We start from the raw sequence: 23,660 nt of genomic DNA on the forward strand, positions 1-23,660 counted from the left end.
GTCTGTCTGTCTGTCTGTCTGTCTGTCTGTCTGTCTGTCTGTCTGTCTGTCTGTCTGTCTGTCTGTCCTGTCAGGGGAAAAAGTACTTGATCCCCTGCTGATTTTGTACATTTGCCCACTGACAAAGAAATTATCAGTCTATAATTTTAATGGTAGGTTTATTTGAGCAGTGAGAGATAGAATAACAACAAAATAAATCCAGAAAAATGCATGTAAAAAATGTTATAAAATGATTTGCATTTTAATGAGGTAAATAAGTATTTGACCCCTCTGCAAAACATGACATAGTACTTGGTGGCAAAACCCTTGTTGGCAATCACAGAGGTCAGATGTTTCTTGTAGTTGGCCACCAGGTTTGCACACATCTCAGAAGGGATTTTGTCCCACTCCTCTTTGCAGATCTTCTCCAAGTCATTAAGGTTTCGAGGCTGACATTTGGCAACTCGAACCTTCAGCTCCCTCCACAGATTTTCTATGGGACTAAGGTCTGGAGACTGGCTAGGCCACTCCAGGACCTTAATGTGCTTCTTCTTGAGCCACTCCTTTGTTGCCTTGGACGTGTGTTTTGGGTCATTGTCATGCTGGAATACTCATCCACGACCAATTTACAATGCCCTGGCTGAGGGAAGGAGGTTCTCACCCAAGATTTGACGTTACATGGCCCCGTCCATCATCCTTTTGATGCGGAGAAGTTGTCCTGTCCCCTTAGCAGAAAAACACCCCCAAAGCATAATGTTTCCACCTCCATGTTTGACGGTGGGGATGGTGTTCTTGGGGTCATAGGCAGTATTCCTCCTCCTCCAAACACGGCGAGTTGAGTTGATGCCAAAGAGCTCCATTTGGTCTCATCTAACCACAACACTTTCACCCAATTGTCCTCTGAATCATTCCAGATGTTCATTGGCAAACTTCAGAAGGGCATGTATATGTGCTTTCTTGAGCAGGGGGACCTTGCGGGCGCTGCAGGATTTCAGTCCTTCACGGCGTAGTGTGTTACCAATTGTTTTCTTGGTGACTATGGTCCCAGCTGCCTTGAGATCATTGACAAGATCCTCCTGTGTAGTTCTGGGCTGATTCCTCACCGTTCTCATGATCATTGCAACTCCACGAGGTGAGATCTTGCATGGAGCCCCAGGCCGAGGGATATTGACAGTTCTTTTGTGTTTCTTCCATTTGCGAATAATCGCACCAACCGTTGTCACCTTCTCACCAAGCTGCTTGCCGATGGTCTTGTAGCCCATTCCAGCCTTGTGTAGGTCTACAATTTTGTCCCTGACATCCTTGGAGAGCACTTTGGTCTTGGCCATGGTGGAGAGTTTGGAATCTGATTGATTGCTTCTGTGGACAGGTGTATTTTATACAGGTAACAAACTGAGATTAGGAGCACTCCCTTTTAGAGTGTGCTCCTAATCTCAGCTCGTTACCTGTATAAAAGACACCTGGGAGCCAGAAATCTTTCTGATTGAGAAGGGGTCAAATACTTATTTCCCTCATTAAAATGCAAATCAATTTATAACATTTTTGACATGTGTTTTTCTGTATTTTTTTGTGGTTATTCTGTCTCTCACTGTTCAAATAAACCTACCATTAAAATTATAGTCTGATCATTTCTTTGTCAGTGGGCAAACGTACAAAATCAGCAGGGGATCAAATACTTTTTTCCCTCACTGTGTGTGTGTGTGTGTGTGTGTGTGTGTGTGTGTGTGTGTGTGTTCGTGTGTATGCGTGCATTCCATCACAGTAATTCCACAGCCTTGTTGTGACTCCTGCCTGCATATCTGTCAGGGACACGAGTGACGCCTGTTCATCCATCTGCTCTTCAAACGCTCTCCTCTCTTCCTCCCCCTCTTCCAATGTCATTCTTCCTCCCTCTCACCCTTCCATCTCTAACACTGCCAACCACAGCAGTGTTTCCCATCTCTCTACTCTCACCCTCCCTCCCCCTCCTTTCACTGCCACCCTTTTATTCTCCTCTGGAGCCTCCCCATCCTGGTGACAGTGCTGAGTCACATCCTGTCCTTCTGTTTACCCTGTAGTCCGATAGTCTAGTCCACCTGGTATGGGAAACATGTTGTTCTGTTTAGTGAAAGGTATGCAATGTGCAGTCCCTGATAAGGAGGAAGTGTTTAACATACTGTTCTTGTGTAATGAAAATACTACTGAAATTCTAAAGAATAAACCACAAAACTTCTGTCATTATCAGAGGAATTGATGCCTCCTGCTGGTTATTCTTAGATCTGCATCAGAACATGAGAAATCAAATCAAATCAGAGTTTATTGGTTGCGTACGTAGATTTGCAAGTGTTATAGTAGGTGCAGTGAAATGCTTATGTCACTGGCTCCAACAGGGCAGTAGAATGTCTCTCAAACACAATACAAATACACAAATAATCAATAAATCAAAACAATAAATCAACAACTGTCAGAGCTAGTCCAATTTATGATCCAAAGATACTGTATATTAGCGTGAGCAGTTACAGAATATAAATACGTGGTGTTTGTATAGACAGTATATCATTTAGAAAAGAAAATGGTATGTACAATAGTAGGTATATTAGGATGGGCTATGTGGAGAATACAGTATATACATACACAGTGAGTAAGCAACAGTATATAAACAGTATATGAAGTTACCAGTGTTCAATGTCTCACATGGGGCATTAGTCTCAAGGTGCAGAGCTGAGTATCGGGCAGGTAGCCGACTAGTGATGGCTGTTCAACAGTGTGATGGTCTGGTGATAGCTGTCTCTCAGTCCCGGCTGTGATGTACCTACATGTACCTTCTCCGTTCGACAGTATCAGAGTGAACAGACCGTGGCTCGGGTGACATGACAAATTTCTTCAGCCACTTGAAGTTGAAGAGGCGCTGTTGCGCCTTCTTCACCACAGTGTCGGTGTGGTGGCACCATTCAGGTCCTCAATGATGTGCAAGCCAAGGAACTTGAAGCTTTTTAACCTCTAGACTATGGCCCCTCGATGTGGATGGGGACGTGCTACCTCTTCTGTCTCATGTAGTCCACGATCAGCTCCTTTTGCTTTGTTGACGTTGATGGAGGGGTTATTTTCCTGGCAACACTTCGCCAGGGCTCTAACCTCCTCCTTGTTGTTCTGGTCATCAGGCCTACCACTGTCGTGTCGTCAGCAAACTTGATGATTTAGTTAGAGTCTTGATCGGCCAGACAGTCATGGGTGTACAGGGAGTACATGAGGGGGATGAGCAAGCACTGTGTTGAGGCTCAGTATGGCAGAAGTGTTGTTGCCTGTCCTCACCACCTGATGTTGGCCTGTCAAGAAGTCTAGGACCCAGTTGCACAGGGATGAGTTCAGACCCAGGGCCCTGAGCTTAGTGACGAGCTTGGAGGGCACTATGGTGTTGAAAACTGAGCTGTAGTCGATGAGCAGCGTTCTCACACAGGTATTCCTCTTGTCCAGGTGGGATAGGGCGGTGTGCAGTGCTTAAGCGATTTAATCGTACATGGATCTGTTGGGGTGGTATGCAAATTGTAGGGGGTCTAGGGTGTCGTTTAAGGTGAAGGTTGTATGGTCCTTGACTCTCAAAGCACTTCATGATGACAAAGGTGAGTTCTACAGGGTGATAGTCATTTAGTTCAGTTACCTTAGCTTGCATGGGTAATGTGAGGTTTTTTGTATGAGTAGGCCCAGTGACCTAGTATGAGTGCCAGTCGGTTTGTGCCATCATGTCAACTGCCCGTCACTCATTGTTTGGCTTGACAATGAGCAATGGAGATGGATAAGCACAAACAGATCTGGGAACAGGCTACTAGTTCACCTTTAGTATCAAAACTCTTCAGCATAATACTATTACGTCTTAGACATCAGAATGACCAAAGAAGAAAACACAAAACTTTAAGGAGAAATACATTTCTTTTTTACAATAAAAAAAACTAAATGTTTACAAATATTATAGCACCTTTCATGTTGACATAGGCTACAGTATTTTTAAAGGAAGAGTCCACACAGAGAGTGGAGCGTGTTTGCCAGTAGAAGCCCATAGCTGCTCATTAGTCTTACATCATTCACTTTGTTTTTGTTATTGGTTTTACACAAATATTTCTAATATGTAAAGTATAACAATGCAACCATCTTTTCTTCATATAAGTTAAAAAGTCAGTTAAAAATCAAAATAAAATGTAAAAACAACAAAAATATCAGAAAAACAACAAAAATGTCCCTTTAGGGAAAATATTGCCCAACTATACAACCAAGTGTGCATGTCAATAGTTTCAATTCGTCTCTTCTCCTCATCTCATCTCCTTCCCTGATCTGAACAGTTAGGGTAGGTCAAAGCAATATGATGGAATCCTGCTCGGAATTTCTTCTCACCTTTCCCATCAGAGGAGATGAAGGAAAGCAGACGAAAATGTGAATCCTCTTCACACTACTGACACACACAAGTCTCTCTCTGTAGCTCGGCTGCTACTGGTCTCCCCTATGATTGGCTGAGCCCTTCCCGACACAGTCTTTGATCTCTCCCTTCAGCTCGGCTAGCTGTGTAGAGTGACTGGCCAGCGTTCCATTCACCTGTGACAGGTACGAGTCAGAGTGTCTCTCCAGCTCTGCCCTGATCCTCTCCAGGTGGTCCGCCAGCTCCCCCAGGCTGCCACACTGTCCCTCCACCTGGGACACGCGACTATCCACCTCCTTCACCTCCCTCTGAACCCCAAGGGCCGTGCTCCAGCAGCCCTGCAGCTCTCCGGCCAGCCTCCTCCTCAGGCCCACCAGTTCCCCCTTCAGCTGGGCTAGTCGGCGCTCCCCGGCCCCTAGGAGGGAGGCCTGGCGCCCCACCAGCTGGGTGATGCCCTGGACCTCGGTGGCTAGCTGGTTCTCCCTGTGTGTCCACGTGGCATTAGCATGGCCCACTCCCTTAGTGAACAAGCTAACAGAGTCCCTCAGACCCTTCAGGGTGCGGTTGACAGAGTTGACATTGATCTTGAGGAGGGTGATTTCTCCCTGGACAGAGCCTTCCTCGTCCTCCTGGGCGATACGGTTCAGAAGGGTCTGCAGCGTGGTGTTGAGATGGTCTAGCTGGTCGGCGTGGGAGTCCAGACGACCTGACACCTTCTTCTCCACCTCCTCACACTCCTCCTCCGCTAGGCCTGTCCCTGCGCCTCCTTCAGGGGGAGTTGCGGGGGAGCAGGAGGAGGTGCAGAGGAGCTCCAGGTCTGTGAGCTGTTTCTGGATGCCGTCCAGGTCTCCCTCCACTCTCCTCCTGACTGACTCAATCTCTGTCTCCAGGGCGGGCACCACCTGACCCTCCAGCAGAGCTGGGGCAGTGGCGTTTCTCAGCTCTTCCACGGCCACAAACACCCTGTTCTCCAGGATCTTCAGCTTGTCCTCCAGCAGGGTCTTGAAGCTGTCCAGGTCCCAAGGCACCCCGCCAACCCCTACTTCCCCAGACTCGGTGGCATTGAGCCGGGCATCCATGTTCTCCAGACGGGCCTCTATCAGGGTCTCGATGTGGATAGTCTGGTCAGTGAGAGCAGCCTGGAGCTGGCGCTGAGACTCTGTTAACCCCGTCACTGACTCCTCTAGCATCAACACCCGCTGGGACAGGCTGTTCACCTGCAATGACAGTGACATGTCAGGCATATAGTGTAGCAATAAGCCAATACTTTAGTCATGTACATGTTTAAGCCATTTACAGATTGTGTGATAGAAATGTAATGTACATTTTCGATTGAGCAGTCATATGCAGCATTTACTGTGAATGCATTCTCCGGTAAAGCGGGAAGATTGCCTGTAAATTTCAGCTATATGGATTGAATAGAGCCCCAAAGTGAATTGGTACCTGTCCGCAGCAGCTCTCAGTGAGGGTCAGTCCCTGTATTTGGGCCTGCAGAGTACCCAGCTCCTCTCTCAGGCCAGTCTCTCTGCCGTCCAGTGACTGCTGAATCTGCTCCTGTCCGTTCATGTGTTCATTATGACACTGTCTCTGGACCTCTCCTATCCTCTCCTCACAGTGGTTCTCCAGGCCAGACAGACGCCTCTCGAAGCCGTCCAGGATCTCAGCGCGGACACCGGCAAGCTTAGCATCCAGCAGCTCCATGATGGAGGGAGAGCCCGATCCAGGGATGGGCCTGCCGGTCGCAGCCTCCAACATCCTCTTCAGCTGCCAGTCATGGCCCAGAACCATGCCCTAATGAATGAGAATGACAATGGTTTGGTTTTAGGTAGCACTTTCCTCAAACTCTTGACATTGTGTGGAAATAGGTCAGTGCGGAGTCAAAGATATACAGAATCTCAGTGTGAGATTCAGGATCGTTCTGATCTGCATTGTGCCAAAAGTTGGATTATTGATTTGGACATCTACTTGTTTTTCTACATTTCCATAATCTAGCATAAACTATTCTAATCACAAAACTGTAGCACCCACCTGTATCTCCTCCAGCATGTGTCCCTTGGCTCTGAGCTCATCCTTCACCTCCGTCACCCGCCCAGCCAGATCCCCAAACCCGGGGAAACCCTCTCCCCCCTTCAGGCCGTCTGGGGTCCCGTCTGGGATCACCCCGAAGCCAACGGAGGAGTCAGAGAGACGGGGGGCAGTGGAGAGCAGGGAGCCCAGCATCTTGTTGGTATCCTCCCGGAGAGAGAGCCGCAGACGGTCCTCCAGGCCAGCCACCACTCCGTTCAGAGTGTCCAGACCCTGGGTTAGGCGACGCAGGTCCACCTCCATACGGTCCAGACGCTCTCCACTAACAGCAACTTTATAACCTAGAGAGAAAGAAAACAATGATTACATAGGGCAAGGGGAGGAGAGGGAGGAGTGTAAATCAGGGTTTGAAAATACAAATTAGTTAATGTTCCACCCCTGTCTTGTCTGACCATAGTTGGGTTTGCCGTTCCCGGTGGGCAGTTGTCCAGTGGGAATGGGTCTACTATCAGGCTGATTTGGGAATGGCCTCCCAGGCTCCAGATTAGCCCCCCCAGGGACAGGTTTGTGGTCCAAGGGGGGTCGGGGCTGCCCGTGAGGGTATCCCTTCGTTCCTGGGCGGTGGGGGGCACCACCCCTGTAGGGGGGCATCATATCGGGCAGGGAGGTGGGTCCATCATAGCAGTTCTCTCCAGAGTATCCAGGACAGCACCTCCACTCCAGCTCAGTGATGGTTTTATAACCCACCTTGTATTTAGGCTTGTAGAAGCTCCGGTACCTGGAGTGGAAGATGGAGAGAGAAGGAGTGGAAGATGGAGAGGAGGAGAGAGAAGGAGTGGAAGATGGAGAGGAGGAAAGAGAAGGAGTGGAAGATGGAGAGGAGGAGAGAGAAGGAGTGGAAGATGGAGAGGAGGAGAGAGAAGGAGTGGAAGATGGAGAGCAGGAGAGAGAAGGAGTGGAAGATGGAGAGGAGGAGAGAGAAGAAGTGGAAGATGGAGAGGAGGAGAGAGAAGGAGTGGAAGATGGAGAGGAGGAGCGAGAAGGAGTGGAAGATGGAGAGGAGGAGAGAGCAGATAACAAGAGATCAGAAGTGAGATGGGAGGAGAGGACAGGATAGATCAAAGGATGAGGGTGTGTATAATGAGATGGGGGAGGGTATAAACAGTAGATTAGGGGATAAAGAGGCGGTGTAGTGTGGAGATTATACAGGCTCAGGTGAGGGATTGTTACCAGGGTTAATACCCTCACTACGCCTGTTATCGCACTAAAGGCTAGTAATCTCTACTCTCTTTCTTTCTCTCACGCTCTCTCCATCTCCCGAGTGGCGCAGTGGTCTAAGGCACTGCATCTCAGTGCTAGAGCTGTCACTACAGACCCTGGTTCAAATTCCGGGCTGTATCACAACCGGCCGTGATTGGGAGTCTCATAGGGCAGCGCAGAATTGGCCCAGCGTCGTCTGGGTTAGGGGAGGATTTGGCCGGGGTAGGCTGTCATTGTAAAAAAAAAAAAAAATCTTTCTGATTCCCTCCATTTTATTTGAAGCAGAAATCCTTTGACTATTTATCTCTGTGATGTCACTACAGAGGACCTTTGAGAGGCTTCAGTCACACCAGAGAGAATGACATCCCAGCTCACACCCTCATTACATTAATAACCATAATATATGTTTGTTTATAATCCACTGGGATGAAAAGAAATGGTCAAACAACACTTTCAAACCCCTGTGGCCAGTTCAGAGTCACAGAGCCACTGACAAAACAACACAGTTGGGTGTGCAGCTGGGGGGACAGTATGGCATTAACTAGTAGTACACATTGACACCACCAGAGGGCAGCACAAACAAAACTTTAAGGAAAAGATTTTTAATCTAATTTTAAAAAATGATGTTCAGTTCACATAATATAATTTTAAAGTATGCAATAAGATGTATGTAATAGAATATACTTGTCAAAAACGAATGTAGATAATATAACATGTCATTCTAAAGCTTCCAAAATCTTGTTTTCAATAAGAGTACCGTCATGGCTACACGGTTGTTTCCAACCACGCCCCCTGTCAGTCATCCATGATTTATACATATCATTGGTCCAAATGCAAAGCACACTGACTGCTTTGCCATGCTCGTCAAAACTACATGGAAAGTGTACAACAGTGGTTGAGTCTCATAGTCAGTATCCTTTTCAACCTCCTCTTACTGTTAGTATGAGTGTCAGAGCCTGCTGGGTCTGAATTCTCTACAGTAATTATATCGTTTTATGTTTTTATTGTCCTTTCCCAACAATGTAATAGTTCCATAAAAAAAAGTAAGTGAGCTATTAAAAGTAAGTAAGCTATATACTGGGTCAGTGCCAATACCATATTTAATATGCAGGGATACTGGAGTGGTAGGGTTAGATATGTTTAGGGGTAAGGTGACTAGGCATCAGGATACAGTATGATAAACAGAGTAGCAGCAGCGTATGTGATGATTGCATGTGAGTATGTGTGCCTGTGTGTGTGCAGAGTCCGTGTAAATGTGTGCGCGTGAGCAAGTGAAGTGTACTTACATGACGACAGGACACTTCTGCCCCCAGATGCACTTAGTGGTGTACTCTGCCGTCACGTAAGTGGCCATGCCGTCCTGCGTCGTACACGTGATGTTCTTCTGGACCACATATGCACAGTGGTTTCTGATCGAGAGAAAGAGAACATCAATAACAAAAACAACAGGATATCGTCATGTCCTCAAGCCAATGCTGTTTCTCCCGTAGAACTCTGTCCATAACAACATTAGTGACGGTTGCCACTCCAGCACACACAGCAGCTCTTCACAATGGCCAAGGTTGGAATTCACTCATTCCGTACCACACTTTCTGAAAGTGCAGTGATGAAAATCAAGTTGAATTCTGGCCCAAGTTCGACATTTCCAATGACACTGATTCTCGCATTCAGTGCACTATACTTGAGGCCAAAATCCTACATGAAGACATATGTGTTGTTGAGACTCAGCCATTGACTGTCTCCAAGAGACTCTGCAGGCTCATTCTGTCACTTTGACGCCAGTGCAACTATAGCAACTGCTAAATGTTCCTAGGCCGGTCCACACAGGAAGCAGTGCTCTGGCTTCTTTTGGACGTTAGACGTTGTTGGGGTTCCAAGGGATACTCATTATTAAGTGTGAAACGTAGCACTGCTCCACAGCAGTTCCAGGGCACACAGAAGTGTTTTGGAGGAAAATGAGGGAATACGTTTGAGGCAGACAAGTGTGTGCATGCCAAGTTAACAGGTTCATGAGGCAAAGAGAGAGGACAGGCTGTCGAAAATTATGAGAAACCACTGCCTTATTGGTTTAGGCATCCCTTAGCTTTCTCTCTCTCTCTGTGTGTGTGTGTGTGTGTGTGTGTGTGTGTGTGTGTGTGTGTGTGTGTGTGTGTGTGTGTGAACTCTCGCTCTCTCCCTGTGTTGACTCTATTGATAGGGGACTGGGGTAGGAATGACTGGGCTCCTTTCATACAGAGCAGGAAACCTGTTGCCGGGGTGTGCGTCGTCAAGGAAGTGGTTAGCAGTGCTGTCGTGTGACCTGACCTGGTGAAGTATTATGGGATGTTCTTAGAGTCAATGGACTGCACTAATGCCACTTTCTAGTGGGAGGGATATATTGTGCCTTTGGAAAAGTCTGTGTCCATTTTCTCAAAATAACAAAAAGCAAGAAAGTACACATGCAAATCACTGTGCACACGTACAAAGGCAAACATGAGCACACATCCCCCTCACACCCACACTCATATAGAAGACCTCCTTTACAGTAAATCATACAGTAAAATGCTGAAGAGGATTTTATGGTGGTAGTTTCCTCCCTATAAAGGCTGGATTTATTGACAGTATGAAACAGCTTTACTTCCTGTTATTGGTTAATTCATGAGAGTGCAAGGAGAAGGCCTGTTTTAGGGTTAAGAAGTTAAGGTGATTGACAGCTGATGGAAAGGTGTGTGTGTGTGGTGTCAGATGGAGGAGGGAAAACAGACTACACGCCCAGATTTGTTTGTCAGGTGCACATCTGGGCTGAGTGAGCAACCTTCAGACCAGGAATCCAAATGGGCACAGCCACCAGAAAGCCTCTGCTCCCCTCCTCTCCTTCTTTCCCTTCTTGCTTTCATCCCTCTCTCCCCTCATCCTTCTCCTTACTTCCTCCACTCTGATTACTCCCCCTCTCCCTCATCCTTCTCCCATTCCCTCTTCCTCTACTTTCTCCTCAAACTTACTCTCTCCTTTCTCTCCAACTTGTCACCCCCCCTTTTTTACCCCCTCTTCTCCTCCTCCTCCCTTCTCTCCAGCCCCCCATTTCCATTTCATGGGTCTGTCAATGTAATTTGGGTCCCTGTGTTATTCAATCCTAGCAGGTGTCTCAAAGACAGACAGAGAGAGAGCGAGCGAGATGGAGGGAGGGTAAAAAGCGGGAGAGCATGAAAGCGAGAGAGCGTGAGAGAGAGAAAGAGAGTGAGAGAGAGAGAGAGAGAGAGAGAGAGCTAAGATACTGTGAACTCAATGTGTCTCTCTACAGACAGTGATTTGGGCCAGAGCACCTCAAGGCCAATCCATCTGCTTTGGAAAGCAGCAAATAGGGTCAATGAGAAACAGAGAACGTTAATGGAGATGATGAAGAGATAAACCTGAGAACAGCACCACACACACATACTGGAGATCTGACCTCCTCGCCTCACCACCACTGAGACCGCACAGCAAGAGCCGTAAAGATTACGAGGGCTTCATAGCCATGAATATGAGGGGAGGGTGTGTGTGTGTGTGTGTGTGTGTGTGTGTGTGTGTGTGTGTGTGTGTGTGTGTGTGTGTGTGTGTGTGTGTGTGTGTGTGTGTGTGTGTGTGTGTGTGTGTGTGTGTGTGTGTGTGTGTGTGTGTGTGTGTGTGTGTGTGTGTGTGTGTGTGAGTGAGTGGCTCAGCTGGCCTCAGCTGCTGTCCTGGTACTGAGAATTTGGACTTGGTCTATTGTGGTAAGACTGCGTTAATCTTGACTCTGGGGAGCAGGGATGAACTGATCCAGGATCTGAGATGAGAGGATTAAACTTCACACTGTTCTCAGTCTTTCCATCTTCACCATCAAAGATGTGTACACAACAGAGAGCTGTCGATAACCCTACATGCTATTGCCTGAAAGACAGTTCTCTCGTAATTCTTTTCAACCATTCCACACTACCCAAAACAGATATCTCACCTTCCAAGCTCTCTCCCCAAAACAAACCTTCCTCTTCAACCCTACCCCACCCTGCCTCACCCTCTTTCTCTCTATGCCTCACCTCACACCACGTCCCCCCAACCTCCCCCAAAAGACAGAGCACAGTCCCTTCCTCACCCTTCTCCCAATACTTCTCCACTTTCTCTCTCAATTCAATTTAAGGGCTTTATTGGCATATGTTAACATTGCCAAAGCAAATGACGTACATAATAAACAGAAGTGAAATAAACAATACAAATTAACAGTAAACATTACACTCACAGAAGTTACAAAAGAATAAAGACATTTCAAATGTCATATTAAGTACAGTGTTGTAACGATGTGCAAATAGTTAAAGTACAAAATGGAAAATAAATAAACATAAATATAGATTGTATTTACAATGGTGTTTGTTCTTCACTGGTTGCCCTTTTCTTGTGGCAACAGGTCACAAATCTTGCTGCTGTGATGGCACACTGTGTTATTTCACCCAGTAGATATGGGAGTTTATCAAAATTGGGTTTGTTTTTGAATTCTTTGTGGATCTGTGTAATCTGAGGGGAAAATGTGTCTCTAAAATATTGGCGTTACATTTTTTTTTTCATTTAACCTTAATTTAACTAGGCAAACTAGTTAAGAACAAATTCTTATTTACAATGACGGCCTACCCTGGCCAAACCCGGACGATGCTAGCCAATTGTGTGCCGCACTATGGGACTCCCAATCACGTCCGGATGTGATTCAGCCTGTGAGTAAGTCATTTTACTGGTCTGGTCCCACTGTAAATCTTTCCATTATTTCCTTATAGTTCCTAAATCCCCTCTGAGTCTCCGAAGGGAAAGGATAAATCCCTTTCAAATTCTCCTATGGAGCGCTTTGCAAATATTATTGCAAGTAGTCCCCCAACCTCTCCCAAATCCAAAACAACTCACCTCTCAATCCATCTCCCCCTTTTCTTTGTTCTCCTTCTTTCTCTGCTCCTCCTCCTCATTCTCTCTTTCTCAATTTATATCTAATTTCCTAACTTTCTCACAATCTCTCTCCTCCCCAAACACTATGCTCCAGGGATCATCAACTTTTCTGGAGTGGATGGTCAGGGGGCCGAAACATAATTACTAATCATTTGTAGACTGCAAATTGACTGAAAGAAGCCAAAAAGATATGTTTGACTAAAATATCATTTCAAACCATGCTTACGTTTGTATACGATCACGTGTCTCTCTATTATGTGTGTGAATACTTGGACAGATTTCTTCAATTAAAATCACTGCCGATTTCCTCCTGTTTTCAGTCTTTTATGTCCAACAGTGAAAATTCCACACCTTCTCTCGCTGTCTTCCATAGTTGTAGTGACAATGTGAAGTGTGATTTTAACATGTTGTTCTCAACTGCAAGGTTCCTGCCTACCTGTCCCTTCATGTCACCTCAGACAGATTTATTAGTGGACCAGGGAAAAACGTTCAAAAATGTTTCAAGTCTTGCATATGATCAGTCTTGCATATGATCCCCAAAATCTCTCTCCTGATCTCTCTCCTGGCTTCTCTCTCTATCTCGGCCCCTCTGTCTCTCTCTCTTTCTTTCGGTCTCTCTATCTCTCGGTCTCTCTCTCTTCTGAAACTCATCACGAGGGGCCCATTTTAGAGTCAATTTTGTGCAATTATCAACATTTTGCCATGGGGTGGAGAGAAGATTTTGCAATTGTATAACTAAATTCCCGGCCGTCCCTGTCTTAGAACAATGAAATGATGCAGGTGCAGTTTTTAATATGATATCTGAGTGAGACAATCAATGGGGGCCCCCCAGCAGGTTATTCAACCATGATACAAGTTTACATTGCTGGCCGCTGAACTAACTTAGCAATCTGAAAAAATGTTAGCTGGCGTGGGCTAATTGACTTACTATCAGTTACTTACAGAACGAGAGAAAAACTGATGATGCACAACCAAATTTAGAAAATTCTAACTCGCAAAAGTAAGTTGAGGCCCCACCCAAAATAAATCAAAGAGCCTTCAAAAGGGGTCCTGCGGGCTGCAGTTGCCCATCCCTGTCTTAGAACAACGAAACGATGCAGGTGCTGTTTTTCCAGAACTCAGCTCAGACATATACAGTGCACACACAACAATCCCACTTACAAATGGCACACACATTTCCTATAGCTTGTTTACTTTTGGAAGCACAGTAAGACTCAAATACCGGCAGTTCTTGTGCTAGCCCATTTAAATACCTCTCTTTAGCCCAAGGTATTTCCTGATGCATTTAATCTACTTTAGGCTATAGCTACTAAAACCAAGACATTGCAGTCCGGGAGTAAAATGACTGTCATCGTGGGAAAGAAAGTATGTTGTGTTTGCTACAGTATAATGCTGACTGTCGGACATATACTTCGCATTATGAGTGAGCAAAGAGAAAGCGGTATAAAAATCATAGCGACAAGCTCAACTGCTTGTTGAGAAATATTAAATATTAAAGTATTAAAAAGTTATTTCTAACCTCTGGTTCTCCATTATGGACTCATACAGCACACAACAGCAGAGTTGACTATAGCTGAATGCATCCATATCAAAGCCTCTACACCCCCATTCTCATCAACGGGGCTGTAGTGGAGCAGGTTGAGAGCTTCAAGTTCCTTGGTGTCCACATCACCAACGAACTAACATGGTCCAAACACACCAAGACAGTTGTGAAAAGTGCACGACAATGCTTATTTCCCCTCAGGAGACTGAAAAGATTTGACATGGGTCCTCAGATCCTCCAAAAGTTCTACAGTTGCACCATCGAGAGCATCCTGACTGTTTGCATCACCGCCTGGAATGGCAACTTCTCTGCCTCCGACCACAACGCCCTACAGAGGGTAGTGCCTACGTCCCAGTACATCACTGAGGCCAAGCTTCCTGCACATCCAGAATCTCTATACCAGGCAGTGTCAAAATTGCCAAAGACTCCAGCCACCCTCGTCATAGACTGTTCTCTCTGCTACCGCACAGCAAGTGGTACCGGAGCACCAAGGCTAGGTCCAAAAGGCTTCTTAACAGCTTCTGCCCCCAAGCCATAAGACTCCTGAACAGCTAATCAAAGGGCTACCTGGACTATTTGCATTGACTCCTCCACCCCCCCACCCCATTTTTACTCTGCTGCTACTCTCTGTTTATTATCTATGCATAGTCACTTTACCTCTACCGACGTTTACATATTACCTCCATTACCTCAACTAACCTGTGCCCCCGCACATTGACTCTGTACCGGAACCCCCTGTATATAGTCTTGTTACTATTATTGTATTGTTGCCATTTACTTATGTTATTTTTCTATTTTCTTATTTTTTACTTTGTTTATCGTTTTTACTTCAGTTTATTTTAGTAAATGCTTTCTGGACACTTATTTTTCTTAACTGCATTGTTGGTTAAGGGCTTGTAAGTAAGCATTTCACTGTAAAGTCTACACCTGTTTGATTCGGCGCATGTGACAAGTAATGTGCATGTGACAAGTATCACTGCTGTCATCTCTGCAAATCTCACAATATACTGTATACACAACTTGTAATTGTCAAGTTTATCAGATGGACAGACGGACGGACAGACAGACAGACAGACCCGGTATAGCCTATGCCCCCTACCCACTGGTATCCATATCTGGGTCTGGCTCACATAACCATTTTCAGAGTCTATTGACAAGATTTTTGTGAGAATCAGCTGACTCTTAAGGATCCGCCCCTTTTCCCCCCCAATTTTCGCCTAAAATGACATGCCCAAATGTAATTGCCTGTAGCAAGGATATGCATATTCTTGGTACCATTTGAAAGGAAACACTTTGAAGTTTGTGGAAATGTGCAAAAAGCAATACCATCATAAGCAGCATCCCATGATATTTTCACATGGAAATAGCTCAAAACGCTAAACTTGCATTGAATTGGCTTGACTCCTGCTTCTGAGTTTGAGATGAATGACACAGCCCATGTGAACCTAGCTTGGGGCTGCACTCTATAAGTTTCCTGTGGAGCCCTCCCTCTGAATGCTGTGTATGCAACCACTACATTTCTGGAGTTATGTTAAAATGAAGACAGAAACATGGCAGCACTAGAATCCACTACAAACAACATCCCAATGAGCTAAGTTGGAGTGCAAAACAAACATTTTCCCCAATACTCCCCCTGTAGCCCTCTATGGTCTGTGTAAGTCCCCATGCAGTCCAGTTGTAGGCATTGTGATCATTGTCTACCTTGTTACTACCAATGAGGAGAGGGCCACATTCCCTCCCACCAGGAAATAGTCGGCATGAATGGGGCTGAACGGCTGTCAAATCACATGCTCCATTGCAACAAGACAGTTAAAAGCAAAACAAGAAAAACGGCCAACACACCAACGGCAGAAGACTAGATGGAGAACGTTGTGATGTGTTAATTCCATGTAGTGACTAGTAGCCTACGGAAATAAATGTATTTTGTTATGTAGCGTTGTACATGTGTGTTATGTTATCACTGGTATTTCTATGTGTTAGAAATTCCAGATAATCTCTCTCACACACACACACAGGCTCATTGCAGCACGTGGGATATTATTAAAGTAAAGTACCAGTCAAAGGTTTGGACACGCCTACTCATTTTCTTAATTTTTAGGGAGGAAGGGGAAGTTGAGGGTGAGATGGAGGGAATGATAGGGAGGAAGGGGGAGGTAGAGGGTGAGATGGAGGGAATGATGGGGAGGTTGAGGGTGAGACGGAGTGATAGGGAGGAAGGGGGAGGTTGAGGGTGAGGGTGAGAGGGAGGGATAGGCAGGAAGGGGGAGGTTGAGGGTGAGACGGGGTGATAGGGAGGAAGGTGGTTGAAGGTGAAGGGGAGGGAGAGGTAGTGATTGAGGGTGAGGGTAGAGAGACAGGAAGGGGAGAGAGTGTGTGAGATCTAGTGAGGAATGGTGTGGTGAATATATGGATTAGGGTGGGATAAAGGCAACATTAGGAGAGACCTCTCTGGGTGAATTAATGTGAGGTAAGGATAAGGGCAGGTGGGGAAAGAGTACTGATGTCACACCCTGATCTGTTTCACCTGTCTTTGTGCTTGTCTCCACCCCCCTCCAGGTGTCGCACATCTTCCCCATTATCCCCAGTGTATTTATACCTGGGTTCTCTGTTTGTCTGTTGCCAGTTTGTTTTGTTTCGTCAAGGCTACTAGAGGTTTTCCCGTGCGCCTGTCTTGCTCTAGTTCCTGTTTTCCCAGTTTTGACCTTTCTGCCTGCCATGACCCTGAGCCTGCCTGCCGTTCTGTACCTTGTCACACCACCCTGGATTACTGACCTCCGCCTGCCCTGAGCCTGCCCCCCTGTTTTCGTAATAAACTTTTGTTACTTTGAAACGGTCTGCATCAGGGTCTTCTCCTGAGCCTTGACAACTGAACTATCCTGCTCTAGTAGAAGTATCGTTACTTCAATTACATTTGACTCAAGTAAAAGTAAAAAGTAGCTGATTTAAAAAGTACTCAGAGAAAAAGTAATTGAGTTACTTTAAAAAAAATCAAAAATTGACCTTGATAATTAGCTAATTTTGCTAAGGTTACCTGAACATTGTTACACATTATCTTTTCAATGCATTACATTGAAAAAGGGAGAGAGGAAATGAATGTACAGTAGGAACTACGTTTTTTATATGAGTTGCAAAAAGGTACATCTGTATGTAAAAGAAAACTAAGGATTTGTCAAAAATATGCAGTTAACATTAAACATTCAAAGGAATTAAAATGTATTGATAAATAAAAACGCAATGTAAAATTATGTGCATAAACAATAAAATTGCCAGACTTCAATATACTTCAGACTCCAATAAACATTTCTAATTCTTTCACCCATTCAATCCCTCGTTCACCCCTCTGTTACTCCATGGGACCGGCTGACATTCACTCACTCACCCATTCACACTCTTCCCCTCACTGCCCTCACTCCCTTTTTCCCTCACGCACAAACTCCCTTTCACTCCCTCACCAGGGGTGGAAAGAATGCTGAAATATCCTACTCAAGTAGAAGTAAAATTACAGACTTTGAAAATACTCCAAAAAATACCTCTGGGTATGGGTGAGGCGGGTGATAAAGGCGGGTTAAGAGTCGGAATAAAGACTACGTCGGGCTGGGTCAGGGTCTGTCTGCTTGGTGAATTAGGGTGAGAAGGGAGGAGGGTGAGGGAGGGGTGAGGAAGGAGGAGGGTGTAGGAGGGGTGAGGGTGAGGGAGTGGTGAGGAGGGTGAGGAGAGGGTAAGAGTGATGGAGGGGTGAGGAGGGTTAGGGAAGGGTGAGGGAGTGGTGAGGAGAGTGAGGGTAGGGTGAGGGAGTGGTGAGTAAAGAGGAGGGCGAGGGAAGGTCGAGGGAGTGGTGAGGAGGGTGAGGGAAGGGTGAGGGAGTGGTGAGGAGGGTGAGGGAAGGGTGAGGGAGTGGTGAGTAGGGAGGAGGGTGAGGGTAAAGTCTAAGTAGGGCCAGGCCAGGCTCTGTCTGCTGGGGCTGGTAGAGGAAAACAGCAGGGAGCTGTCCAGAGTGGTCCAGCTCTCAGGGGAAGCCAAGCAGGAGAATGAGAGAAAGGAGACAACAAAAAGACCCCAGGGCCAAACAACCTAACAATTCCTATGTTCGTGTGTATAATCAATGAATTGCCACGATAGTCGTTTTTAGGTTTTATAATAAAACGAGGGAGAGAACCACAGGAAGTGGAACGAGAGATTCTCCCCCCAGAGCCAGCTATTTTATCACTTGAGTAAGTATTTGGTGGTGACTAGAAGAGATCAAAAGCTTTACTTGCGTCGGAGCACAAAGTATGTCCCCACATTTTAACCCCTTACTGTAAATCTACTGTAGCCTGGTATTGAATTACACTGAGGTGTCTTCATGACTAAACTTTAGCCAGCATACACACACTTCTTATTTTGACACAAGCCCCAAGACTCAATGTGAGGGAAGCCTGTCAGGTAGTAGTAGTAGTAGGTTTTTCCCTTCCCAAAATATACCATACCTCAATAAGGGTTTGATTGAATTGAGCTGTGAATTACCACATAACTAAACCCAATTTGTAAGTCGCTCTGGATAAGAGCGTCTGCTAAATGACGTAAATGTAAATGTAAATGTAAAACAGGATCCAAAAGCAACAAGCCTTGGTACTGGTTTAGACTTCTATTAGCACCACTCCCATCTGGCTAGGGGTACCCAGCTGTATGTCTGCTTCTAATTGAGCTCCCCCTACACACACACACACACACACACACACACACACACACACACACACACACACACACACACACACACACACACACACACGCTCACACACACGCACGCACGCACAAACACACAGAGCTCAGAAGATCAATACCCCTGACATCAGCTCAGCTCTCCTCTTATAATGAGCTCTTTGTCTCCATAATGTGGCATGTCATTGTTTCTTCATAATGTTTATCTTCAGTCACAGATGGTTTTAACCGCAGAGATAGGCTGACGGTGTGTGTCTGTGAGAGAGTGAAACAGAGTCAATTCAGCCAGTGTTATTGAAGCGATACACTAACCGAAAGCATATTTGTATTACCCATTCTTAACATGGGTGAAGATATAAGATTAATGTGGAAAAGAGCTATAAGCCCATATTCTATTTGCCATGGAAATCCCTATTGCCTTGTAAATCACTTGGAGAGGTGCTGTATAAATGTTTTACTAGTAAAGTTGAAGCTAGACGCAGTTTCAGGAGATGCACTTACTTGTGGCGGGTCATGGGTTTTCCTGGGCTGTAATGTGGGTTGACTCCAGCCTTGTACAGGTTGTATCTGTTGCCATGACTTCCTCCAAAGAACGGGTTTCCATGGCCTGTTCCATAGAAGGTTCCTTTGGTGTCCACCAGTGACAGGAACACTCCTAGAATAAAGGGCTGCAGAGCAGCTTGAGAAAACTTGGACCTCATTTTCCCTTCGTAGAGGCTGCCAAAATAGCACCCGTGGAAAAGCACCAAAAAGGAGGACCAATATAAATGATTAAGGAACCGATTGATATCTAGAAAGGAGATTTTAAAAAAGAGCTGTGTGTCAGGATCCTGATGCCTGCAGTGTTGTTGTCTTGTCTTCAGTCAGCCCTGAGGGAAACCTCTAGTCCAAACATCTGCAGTGTCAACAGCAATCTGACCTGTCCTGCACCTCTCTTCTTCAACACATCTCTCCCAGACAGCTGCCAGCCATAGGCAGAACAGAAGAAAACCTAGAGAATGAGATGGAGAAAGGAAGAGGGAAATAGGGAGGGAGGGAGAGAGCACAACCAAATGTAAAGTGAAGGACAGGTGAAAAAGGGGGAGACAGACAGAGGAGAGTGAGAGATAGAGAGGCAGAGATGGTCTCTAGGAATGCCACAGCTCCATACACAAACGCGAGTGTGTGAGTGAGCGGGGGACGTGCTGACTAAGCTCCCACAGCCTTCTGTATGCTGTGTGTGTGTGTGTGTGTGTGTGTGTGTGTGTGTGTGTGATGTGTGTGTGTGAGGTGTGTGGAGCAGCGTGCTCCAATACTGACTCTGAGGGGGCAGGCTGACAGGCAGCAGTCATTTGCATATCCCTCCCAAACCCCAGCCCCTACCCCTGGCCTGACATGTTGCCCAGCCCAGACACAGGGGAACAACCCCTATTTCTCTCTCTCTCTCTCTCTCTCTCCAACCAGACTCAAATGGAAAAAAAGACCAATCCAGGCCACCACCCTCCTAACCTACCCTCTTTCCTCTTTACCCCTCCTTAACCCCTCATTCCCTTTACCCCTCCTTCCCCCTTTACTACCTCTCTCTTCTTCCCCACACACACCAGCTCTTGCAGCAGCAGGCTTTTTCCTCTCTCTCTCTCTCTCTCTCTCTCTCTCTCTCCCTCTCTCTCTCTCTACCCCTCCCTCATATCTACCACCCACTTCCTTCTCTGTCTCTTTCTCTCGGTCCCCCACTCCCTCCTTTCTATACGCCCCCATCCCTCTCCGCCAGTCTCTTGCTAGCAGCTGGACATCAAAGGGGAGCCACTGTGCAGTGAGGGGTTTCCATGTGCGCCTCTACCCAGACCCAGGGATGGACCCTCTATCAGCCTCCCTGTGTTCCCTCTACCACTTACCCCTTACCCCACACCTCTCAGCCCCCACTGGATGCATTCATATAGCCACCTCATCCATCTTCATATAGCCACTTCATCCATCTTCAACATGTCTACTTCCAGTACATGACAAAACCACAGTGGAGTACATTAAACTGATGCACATACAATTAAGGTGATGAACAGTGAAAGAAACAGTGTCAGCCAAAGCGTTCCTCATACGACCCTGTCTTTCATAAACCTGGTAAACCCAAATACAGTCAAGTGTCAGAGACCTCACATAGTCTTATCAGTTAAACACCACCTTGCTTTCTGTATATCTCTTATCAGTTAAACACCACGTTGCTCTCTGTATATCTCTTATCAGTTAAACACCACCTTGCTTTCTGTATATCTCTTATCGGTTAAACACCACCTTGCTTTCTGTATATCTCTTATCAGTTAAACACCACCTTGCTTTCTGTATATCTCTTATCAGTTAAACACCACCTTGCTTTCTGTATATCTTATCAGTTAAACACCACCTTGCTTTCTGTATATCTCTTATCAGTTAAACACCACCTTGCTTTCTGTATATCTCTTATCAGTTAAACACCACCTTGATTTCTGTATATCTCTTATCAGTTAAACACCACCTTGCTTTCTGTATATCTCTTATCAGTTAAACACCACCTTGCTTTCTGTATATCTTATCAGTTAAACACCACCTTGCTTTCTTTATATCTCTTATCAGTTAAACACCACCTTGCTTTCTGTATATCTCTTATCAGTTAAACACCACCTTGCTTTCTGTATATCTCTTATCAGTTAAACACCACCTTGCTTTCTGTATATCTCTTATCAGTTAAACACCACCTTGCTTTCTGTATATCTCTTATCAGTTAAACACCACCTTGCTTTCTGTATATCTCTTATCAGTTAAACACCACCTTGCTTTCTGTATATCTCTTATCGGTTAAACACCACCTTGCTTTCTGTATATCTCTTATCAATTAAACACCACCTTGCTTTCTGTATATCTCTTATCGGTTAAACACCACCTTGCTTTCTGTATATCTCTTATCAATTAAACACCACCTTGCTTTCTGTATATCTCTTATCGGTTAAACACCACGTTGCTCTCTGTATATCTCTTATCAGTTAAACACCACCTTGCTTTCTGTATATCTCTTATCAGTTAAACACCACCTTGCTTTCTGTATATCTCTTATCAATTAAACACCACCTTGCTTTCTGTATATCTCTTATTGGTTAAACACCACCTTGCTTTCTGTATATCTCTTATCGGTTAAACACCACCTTGCTTTCTGTATATCTCTTATCGGTTAAACACCACCTTGCTTTCTGTATATCTCTTATCAGTTAAACACCACCTTGCTTTCTGTATATCTCTTATCGGTTAAACACCACCTTGCTTTCTGTATATCTCTTATCAGTTAAACACCACCTTGCTTTCTGTATATCTCTTATCAGTTAAACACCACCTTGCTTTCTGTATATCTTATCAGTTAAACACCACCTTGCTTTCTGTATATCTCTTATCAGTTAAACACCACCTTGCTTTCTGTATATCTCTTATCAGTTAAACACCACCTTGCTTTCTGTATATCTCTTATCAGTTAAACACCACCTTGCTTTCTGTATATCTCTTATCAGTTAAACACCACCTTGCTTTCTGTATATCTTATCAGTTAAACACCACCTTGCTTTCTTTATATCTCTTATCAGTTAAACACCACCTTGCTTTCTGTATATCTCTTATCAGTTAAACACCACCTTGCTTTCTGTATATCTCTTATCGGTTAAACACCACCTTGCTTTCTGTATATCTCTTATCGGTTAAACACCACCTGGCTTTCTGTATATCTCTTATCAATTAAACACCACCTTGCTTTCTGTATATCTCTTATCGGTTAAACACCACCTTGCTTTCTGTATATCTCTTATCAGTTAAACACCACCTTGCTTTCTGTATATCTCTTATCGGTTAAACACCACCTTGCTTTCTGTATATCTCTTATCGGTTAAACACCACCTTGCTTTCTGTATATCTCTTATCAGTTAAACACCACCTTGCTTTCTGTATATCTCTTATCAGTTAAACACCACCTTGCTTTCTGTATATCTCTTATCGGTTAAACACCACCTTGCTTTCTGTATATCTCTTATCAATTAAACACCACCTTGCTTTCTGTATATCTCTTATCGGTTAAACACCACCTTGCTTTCTGTATATCTCTTATCGGTTAAACACCACCTTGCTTTCTGTATATCTCTTATCAATTAAACACCACCTTGCTTTCTGTATATCTCTTATCGGTTAAACACCACCTTGCTTTCTGTATATCTCTTATCAGTTAAACACCACCTTGCTTTCTGTATATCTCTTATCGGTTAAACACCACCTTGCTTTCTGTATATCTCTTATCAGTTAAACACCACCTTGCTTTCTGTATATCTCTTATCAGTTAAACACCACCTTGCTTTCTGTATATCTCTTATCAGTTAAACACCACCTTGCTTTCTGTATATCTTATCAGTTAAACACCACCTTGCTTTCTGTATATCTCTTATCAGTTAAACACCACCTTGCTTTCTGTATATCTCTTATCAGTTAAACACCACCTTGCTTTCTGTATATCTCTTATCAGTTAAACACCACCTTGCTTTCTGTATATCTCTTATCGGTTAAACACCACCTTGCTTTCTGTATATCTCTTATAGGTTAAACACCACCTTGCTTTCTGTATATCTCTTATCAGTTAAACACCAACTTGCTTTCTGTATATCTCTTATAGGTTAAACACCACCTTGCTTTCTGTATACCTCTTATCAGTTAAACACCACCTTGCTTTCTGTATATCTCTTATCAGCTAAGGGAAAGAGAGAGCAAAAAATATAGCAATGTCATTGGGACACACCTGGATAAATAACCAGTAAGTAGATTGTCACCTGTGCCTGGTTTAGGGCACTAAATGTCGCTTCCCTTCCCTCC

At 45.0% G+C, this 23,660-nt stretch overlaps 1 protein-coding gene across 1 annotated transcript; it reads right to left on the bottom strand.

Moving 5' to 3' along the window:
• Positions 1-2,257: 2,257 nt before the first annotated feature.
• Positions 2,258-20,085, bottom strand: LOC106566570 (EMILIN-3). The gene is made up of 6 exons (XM_014134698.2): positions 19,314-20,085; positions 8,938-9,060; positions 6,844-7,169; positions 6,395-6,732; positions 5,810-6,157; positions 2,258-5,583 (listed from the first exon to the last, which is right to left on the bottom strand). The coding sequence occupies exons 1-6, from the start codon at positions 19,511-19,513 to the stop codon at positions 4,438-4,440; spliced, it is 2,481 nt and encodes an 826-aa protein (XP_013990173.1). The 5' UTR covers positions 19,514-20,085; the 3' UTR covers positions 2,258-4,437.
• Positions 20,086-23,660: the final 3,575 nt, after the last annotated feature.

The sequence above is a fragment of the Salmo salar genome, chromosome ssa13, assembly GCF_905237065.1.
Source record: "Salmo salar chromosome ssa13, Ssal_v3.1, whole genome shotgun sequence".
NCBI lineage: Eukaryota > Metazoa > Chordata > Actinopteri > Salmoniformes > Salmonidae > Salmo > Salmo salar.

Bases quoted from the DNA above. Each gene is read 5' to 3' on its own strand.
- LOC106566570 (XM_014134698.2), bottom strand. From the start codon at position 19,513: ATGAGGTCCAAGTTTTCTCAAGCTGCTCTGCAGCCCTTTATTCTAGGA. The intron at 9,061-19,313 runs GTAAGTGCATCT...TCTCTCGATCAG, and splicing joins AAACCCATGACCCGCCACAA to AAACCACTGTGCATATGTGG. The intron at 5,584-5,809 runs GTACCAATTCAC...CTGTCATTGCAG, and splicing joins CTGAGAGCTGCTGCGGACAG to GTGAACAGCCTGTCCCAGCG.